At 38.5% G+C, this 8242-nt stretch overlaps 1 protein-coding gene across 2 annotated transcripts in view; it reads right to left on the reverse strand.

Annotated features, from left to right (window-relative positions):
- The window catches only part of LOC125896954 (sorting nexin-14-like), a 30005-nt gene extending 21833 nt beyond the window's left edge, over positions 1–8172 (reverse strand). For both annotated transcript variants that reach the window (XM_049589951.1, XM_049589950.1), the window contains exons 1-12: positions 7996–8172; positions 7650–7802; positions 6254–6374; positions 5996–6069; positions 3628–3706; positions 3315–3358; positions 3141–3228; positions 1791–1875; positions 942–1098; positions 706–781; positions 280–324; positions 91–171 (exon numbers count right to left, since the gene is read on the reverse strand). In XM_049589951.1, coding sequence (XP_049445908.1) covers positions 91–171; positions 280–324; positions 706–781; positions 942–1098; positions 1791–1875; positions 3141–3228; positions 3315–3358; positions 3628–3706; positions 5996–6069; positions 6254–6374; positions 7650–7789 — 990 coding nt within the window. In that variant the 5' untranslated portion in view covers positions 7790–7802; positions 7996–8172. The remainder of the gene's footprint in view (positions 1–90; positions 172–279; positions 325–705; positions 782–941; positions 1099–1790; positions 1876–3140; positions 3229–3314; positions 3359–3627; positions 3707–5995; positions 6070–6253; positions 6375–7649; positions 7803–7995) is intronic.
- Positions 8173–8242: the final 70 nt, after the last annotated feature.

Raw genomic sequence — 8242 nt, forward strand, 5'->3', positions numbered from 1 at the left:
TCACCTTTTAATGTTTTTTTTTTTTTTTCAATCTAATAGAAATCTTTCGGCGTACAGCAAATAAGGTCTCTTTCCTAGTGTTGTACTCACAGACGGCTTTTTGTTGCTGACGTCTGCATACTTCTGTAAAAATGGAACCAAAGCAGATGGAGGCTCTGTGGCTGGTTCAGGCTGGAGATGCAGAGGAGATACAAATGAAGATGCGTAAACTGTGAACAGCAGATTAAATCTATTATCAGTATTGCTTACATGCTTTACACGCTTTTTTTTTAAACTTACTGGAGTGTCATCAACAAATATCAGCACCATGAGGTTCACAGTATCCTGCAAAACCAAGAAATGTATGTTATCTTAATGTCAGGATTAAGTTGCATTTTAAAATGTAAAACCTTAAACATAAAGATGGAAAACTTGTTTTTCACATAATTAATCTGTTATATTATTCTAATGCTGTGTCATCTGATCACTACACCCTGTGGGACCCTAAAATTTACACAAAATAAAGAAATATTAAGAATATTCCCACATATTTTGAGACTCTTGGTAGTTTTAAATCTAACATCACTGATGTTGTGGTCAGATGAAGTTAAGGTTGTTCTTCAAAAGTAAGGCCAAATAACACTTGAGGTGCAGTATTGGAACAGTGCAGTATGGCCTGCTCATTCATCACACTGCCAAAAAAAATATTATCCCTGTTCTACTTACAGGGTCAGCCATGAAATCCATAGTTGGTAACATGACAGATCCAGCCATCACCTCCCGCAGCAACAGAGCCAGAGACCTGAACAAAGACAACTCAGTCTCAGTTACAACTTCTAACGCATGATCATTTGGTTTGATCATACAGTCATTAACAGAGACTCCAGCCTTTAGATGCAAACCTAACTTCCCTGAACACAGCGAGTGAGTGAGTCTCTGCAGGCTGGTTTGCATTTTCCTACCTGCAGTCTGTTGCTTTGGGCGGCATGACGAAGGGAAACAGCATTTCCGTCACCTTCCTCAGGTAGAGGAGCTCGTCTTTTCTGCTGCGCAGAGCAATGTGAAGGTCAGCGCCATATTCATCCAGAGCTGCCTGTTGTAAACCTTCCACATTGCTCACTGCAGAGAAACACAGTGCAGGAGCACACTAAACTCAGTTGACTGTTTAACCAAACAATTATCAACACTTGCAAACAAAGGTTACCTGACACAATTTACACTAGCATTTCCACCATAACCATAATGGGAGAACTGGATTTACGATAGCAGAAATATGTCTATATCTAGTATTTCTTAGTGTAAATAAAACAAACACAATAAACAGCATGACCACAGCACAAACATAATCCTTATTTACATCGCCATAGGTGTATGTGGTGGCATGTAACATTTTCTTTTTGGTTTTATCTGCAGTTTTGACGGTACAGTTCTAGTTCTGGGAGGTGAAACTTTCACCATCTCTTTAATTCATTTTCAACAACTGACTGCTGGCAGTGTCTCTAGAAGTTAAATATGAGTGAAAGAATGAGTGATGTCAATAATTGAGTGAACTCTTCATCAGGTCATCTGAAGATGATGATCTTGAAGATGACCTGATGAAGATTTTTGGAGCATAATGAGAGTGTGTGGGCTTTCCCTTTGTTCTGACGTTTTTCCATTCATAGCCCAGCACCCAAACTAAGTGATGTGAGTGTACTCCTACAATAACTGAGTGAATAATATTTTCAAATTTGCCACTTTTTTTAAAAACATTGCAAAAACAGGAATGTTCAGTTAATACTGTTATGATGTTGATTGGTACAGATGTATACCTTTTTGTCGAGCTTTTGCAATAATTTCAATATGCTTCATTCCAGCTTTCATCACTTTGTCCGCAAACACAGCAGGAACATCGACCTGTCGAAAAGCAGGGCAAAATTGGTCAAAGAGAGTAAACAGAGTTCATTTATAGGATTAAACAACACAACAACATGCTCCAGCTGGATCATGCCTAAATCTCCTTTTTGTATAAAACTGGCATTTGAATGTCTAACTTTTAACTGTCTGCTTGAGCTACCTGCTGCTTCTTCATCTGTAGTGACTTTACTGCTGCTGGTTATATCAACTTCATCAAGTTGAAATGCTCAAACAGAACAAAAGCAGTATATCCTCCAGTCTGAAGGATCAATGAACAGTAAAGTACACTTCAGGAAGATGTTAAGGTACAAGATTAGCCATTAAGTTGTCTTCTAGTAATGCAACAACCTAGACTCACAAGTCAGTCTTTAGACGCTTTGCTTAACTAAAAACTGATGACTTTCTCCCTGATTTTGTGTTTAGATGGGCGGATACAATTTCAGAGTTTAAAAAAACTCCCTACGTTGCAGAACCAATAGTAAATCTGCAGGGTGGTCCTTCGGTGGCTCGCTGAACTCTTGTGCTCATAAACATAGTCCGACTGCATTAAAAGTTTTAAACAAAGTCGCCATAAGTCCTTCATTTCCACAATTTTGTGGACTAAACACACGTTTGATAAAACAGAGTTAAATCTCTCAGCATCCATTTTCAAGCTCTCTGTGTGTTTGTTTCCTTGCGGACAAGGAAAGGGGGAGCACACATTTCCGGGAGGGAGTGTCCTTTGAAAAAATGCAAAGGGCGCTGCTTTGATGCCGGCCGTTTTCTCCGGTGTGTTAAACACACTTTAGAAAGCAGTGTCCCCAGACTATCAGAAGGCGGCGATCTCTGATTGTCTGGTGGCGAGACTAGCAACAACCTGACTGTTCTTCTTCTTCTATGTAAATTAGCAAGAACTTTTACAAAAGAAAGACATCTGTAGAGCTCCAATGATTAGTCACTTGGGTGATTCGCTGGTGTACTAAAATAACTGTTAGTTCCTGCTTCTTAAATCTGAAAATTCAAGGGTCTTTTTCTGTCATATATTGATTGTAGTTGAATTATCTTTGGTTTGGGGCTGTTGGTCAAACCATTTAAGCAATATGAATACATCTGCTGGATTGTTGGATATTATTTTTCACCATTTTACAAAAAAGCAATTAATCAATAATCAAGAAAATAATCGATAGACAATCAATGATGAAAAAAGTTTTTAGTTACAGCCTTAAAAATGTTTCTTTTCCTGTAACTGCACTTTTTTGGCAGGCCGAGGAGTGTTTAAGCTTCACCTTCTGAGCTCTGCGAACGAGCACTGACGCGAAGAAGCGAAAGGTCATCCTCACTTCATCCACACATGCCTCATCATCTGTGATGTCCCTGAAAACCAGAGGAGGGAGTTTATAACAACTTCTCCGTGTCTTTCTATACCAATTAAGAAAGATGGCACACTTTTTTCTTCTTACCTGTACCAGGGGTACACAAAGTTCTCCAGGACTAACTCGAACACCTGCAGGTCGGGGACAGCAAAAGTTAGAAGAGGTCAGAAATTTAAAAAAAACTGCCTAACTACCTATGTTAACAGTTGAATTCCAATTTTACAGACACAGATGACACATTAAAATGTCATTTTCTAAGTACATGTCAGAAGATAGACAGATAACACATTTAAAAGGTACAAAATAAATTTCTCAATTATATTGTCAGTGTAATATCAACAACTAATCAATAATCTTTTATAGGGTAAAACTGTTGACATGTATCCATCCACTAAGGTACCTCTGCTACTGAAGCGTCTACTTTTGAATGAACCTTCAGGTCCAACCACGGCTGATAGTTTTCAAGGAGCAGCGTCGGCCTGCAAAGAATCAAACATTTTGTGCATGTCATCAGCATGTGCTCCTTGAACATATCTCAGCTCACCACACTTGAGAAATACAGAGAACACCAGGGTAATTATTCACTCCAGCTATCATCCAAATACTAATGTGACGTGTCCATGGCTGACTTTTTGTCGTTGTATGCTAAGGTTTGTTTTTGCTTTTGTTCTACGTTTTTCTTTGACGGCTGGAGTTGGGTCGTAAGACAAGAAATAGTGAGTGTCTGAATGACTCATTGAGACGTTATTTATGACAGATAAACTGACTTGACCAGGATCCCATCATCAAGAATCAATAGACAAGTCAACGTCTGGAGCGGTACTGCTTAGTAATATCCACTAGGTGGCAACTAGTGTAATGAGCCCTCATAAAAGAACATAATCATCCCAATTAAAAATGACTTCAAATTGTGTTTATTTTCTGAGAAAAAGATGTTGACTGCACTGGGAGTAGATTATAAGTAAAACACCCATGCCTCGCCCACTTGATAAGTAATTTAAAAACATGTATGCCTCTTGGTATTGTTAGGAAAATGTAATTAAAGTATCAAAAATAAAAGTATTCATCATGCAGTGGAAACAATATTTTATTATTGAATTATTATCATTGATGCATTATTTTGTAAGCAGCAGTTTACTGTTTGTAGGAGGTTGATATTAAGTTCATTTAAACTACTTTATGTACAGCTGGGAAGCTAAATCTATAACAAATCATTAGTTCTAATAAACAGGTTATATGTAATGTATGTGGAAAAATGTATGAGTCAAGAAACAGGAGTTACTTGTAAGGTTTTGGTGTGTTTGGATTTTGTTCAGACCTTATCTATAAATATGCTATTTGAGACCAAAAATTAAGTTCTGTAAAATATTTTGGCAGAATATTGAGAATTGCATTGCTACTGGAAATATTAATTTCACTCCCCAAAAAACATATTTGGCAATATGCCATTTATATGGTTCAGTATCTTCAGAAATATAACTCATTCTGCCATGAAATTTGGTAGCAGTATAGACAAAACGGTGTAAAACAGACTCAACTGATTGAGAGGCACAAGCAGAAGTCGCTTTTTTATTATTGGCTCTTAAAAATGGAAACAAGTGTTAAGTAGGTGGCTCTGGGGCCCCAGGCAGTCCCCCTAAGTATTGACACATGGACAATGTTACAGAATGATGCAAAAGGTGACTTTTCCTCAGCTGATTATACACTCACTTAACTGCAAAATGGAAGTGCTAAAAAGCCACTTCAATATCTCTGTTGTTATTCCTATCCAGGTTCTATAGTAATCTCCTCCCAGTGGTAGCTGGTGCTTGGATGGTTGACAGAACATGTACAGCTGACATCCAACAAACATTGTCTGATGGAGGCTGATAATATATTCAATGACATAATCTTAGGTGTCTCCAACCCTGCTCCTGGAGAACAACCCTAACCAATCACACCTGACACCTATTATCAGATCTAACAGAGAGGTCCCAGTTTCTCTTTTTCTGTGCTCAATATATGCATGGCTTGTCAAGTGGCCATAAGAAGCCTCATATCTTGTTCAAAATAAAGAAAGAGTCATGGAAGGAACTTGCACCTTTACACATGAAATGCCAACATATAAAACCCCTTTTCACACAAATTTCAATGGTCCTAGGGAAATTTTCCACATCACAATTTTGGCATCTCAAAAAAGCAACAACTAGCAACCTTGGCTTGTCACTCGTGTCGTATATCGGATTATGTTTAGGTTAGAGCCCCTGAAATTTTGTATCACACCACCACTAATCAAATACAGTTGTACATTATGCAGCAGAGTAGTTGTTCTGCCTGTGCCCCTATCAAATGTCATGATGTTCTGGTCTTACATTGCATATGCATGAGGTTGATCAAAATCTAAAATGTGGACAAGAACCTCCCGTTTTAAACGGAATGACCCACAGAGGAGTTGGCCGACCAAGAGCTGCAATGTCCCCGGTTCGAATCCGAAAATGGACCTTTATTGCATCTCTCTGCCTCATTTTCTGTTACCTCTCCACTAACTCTATCAACAAAAGGCATCAAAAATGTATATGTAGATGAGAAAAAAAAAACTTAAATATTTGCTTCTGAAATATATATGAGTATAAATATTAAGTAGCATAAAAGTAGTAAATGTGCTTAGTTACAATCCACCATTGTAAAGAAACGATGGAGTAGATGTACATGCACTTGTTAGTTGTGTGTCTGTTCACTAGGAATTACGTTAAGCATTTATCTGTTGACGATAAATCCTGTGAACGTACCGGTGACGGTTGCACTTGACCTTCCCACACACGGCACAGCTGTGGCCCAGAGGAAACAACTCCTGCTCCTGCCGCTGTCGGAGGAAAAAGGAATCAACTGTTTCCTCAATCTGTTATATCACACAATATATACATAAAACAGGGAAAACATCTGTGTGAATGCTACACCCCACTGCTCCATGCAGTGATTCACAGTCAAATAAATATCAACCAGGCTTCACATACTTCTCAGCTACATGTCTCAGGCTTCTGACTTACTTTGTTTCTTGGCTTTATGGTAAAGAGGATATTTGGTATGAGGGACTCCGGCCCGAGGGAGCAATAGAAAGTAGCGACACCAGCCAGGAATGACCAAAAGACCATCAGGATGTGGATATACCTAGAGGCAGATTATTATACAGGATTAAAACACATGTAAATGACCCAAAGATACTCACTAAAACTGCTCAAATAATAAAAAGTAACAGTAATCAGTGTTGACTCTGGGGCAGCTCCCTGTGTTTGTAGGTATTATATGTATTACAGTGTACCAGGGTACTTAGAAACCATGAAGGTATGTTTTTCAATACCTTTAAAAACACAGACAGCCCTCTTTCTATCATATTATATTGGACTTTTTAATCAGGCAAAACAAGACATTTGAAGACATCAGTTTTTAAAATTGCAGATAGACCTATTACTTGTTAATCTTTCAATAACGTGATTGATATTGGATGAGAAATAAGATTTTATGGTTTTGTACACTGCACCTGTGCTGCAGCTAAAGTCATATTATTCATTAAGTAATCAGTGCAATAAATAATTAAAATGTCTTTGTAACTCTCCCTTACACATCAACAGTAAACACCTCTAAAAACTAGACAGACCTGGATCGAATACTGGAATTCATTTTTATCATTGCTGTTAATTAATAATGTATGCATATATTTTACAGTTGAAAAGTTTGTTATCTCCTGCACAAAGCTTGATTGGGTACACTCAGATGTCTGAGAGGACTACTTTATATGTTTGAATGGTCTTTGATGTTTTTAAGTTGTACAAAGTCCTCTTTACGAATAGATGTTACTTTGTGTGAAGGGTTTGTTTGATACATGCACACAAAATGCTGTACAACAGTTCAACCATACAACTGAAAGGGCAGAAATAGACAAAGATCTCTCTGAGCAACAGGTCAGTAAGAACAGAAGAAATCGTCAGTCATAGGTAGAAGAAAGTGGAAGCTTGGTAATCAGTACATGTGCAGATTTAAATAGGAATAGGTTGCTGTTCCAGTGTAAGGGCACAATAACGCCTATAACAAGCTGAAATAAACAGGCAGGGTGTTGCTTGTGCAAAGCTATTCTTCAAACCCCATAACAGAAACAGAAGGTCAGAAAGACATACTATGGACTGGCAAAATCACAGTTTAAACCTACTCAGTGTCTTTGTTAGAGACAAAGATGTATAACAGCTCTGCCCTGATAAGACAGGAGCAGCAGGTCAGACTCCTCCAGACATCACATGACTCATAGTGTTCAGAGATAATCTGACACTCTCCTGCAACACTCCTGACTGCACCACACATCACGTCCAACACACTGTCCAGAGATAACCCAGAAAAGATAAGCCCATTAAACACACTGTTTTTACTTCAGTTCTTTTCTTTGGAGTTTACCTGTTGAGCAGCAAAGTCAGAGCCACCATAGACAGCAGCAGGAAGCAGAAGACTGGATACTGACGTCCGGCTTCTCTCAGGACGTCAATCTTCAGTCCCCGCTTCACATTCTCCAAATATGTTAATAAAATACCCGCCATCCTTACGAAGGACCTGTCGACATACACATATTCCATATAGCAAGTCGACACCATAAGTGACTCTACCTGTTTTAATGAGTTATACCTGGTAAAAATGAGGTTAGCCATTTAAAATGTAACTTAAGTTTACACTACGTCGAAGACAGCTTGTCCGAGTTAGCTGACCTAGCTAGCAGTTGGCGTTAGTTTTACTAGAACAAACTTACGGCGACAATACTGTCGGAGCACCTCTTCATATAACACAACACATTTTATCCACAAGCACAGTCTTCGGCTGTCGGCCAGACTAGTCACAAATTCAAGTTTCCAAAGTGTCTACTTCATGTTTTCCTTTTTTTTTTTTTTTTTGAAAGTCCCGACCGACTTCCCTGACAGATGGAATGTTTTCTAATCCGACCTGGGTTGCCAGATCCGCCAGAGATGCACGTAAATTAATCTTGAGATGTTTTTTAA

Source organism: Epinephelus fuscoguttatus, linkage group LG11, assembly GCF_011397635.1.
Source record: "Epinephelus fuscoguttatus linkage group LG11, E.fuscoguttatus.final_Chr_v1".
NCBI lineage: Eukaryota > Metazoa > Chordata > Actinopteri > Perciformes > Serranidae > Epinephelus > Epinephelus fuscoguttatus.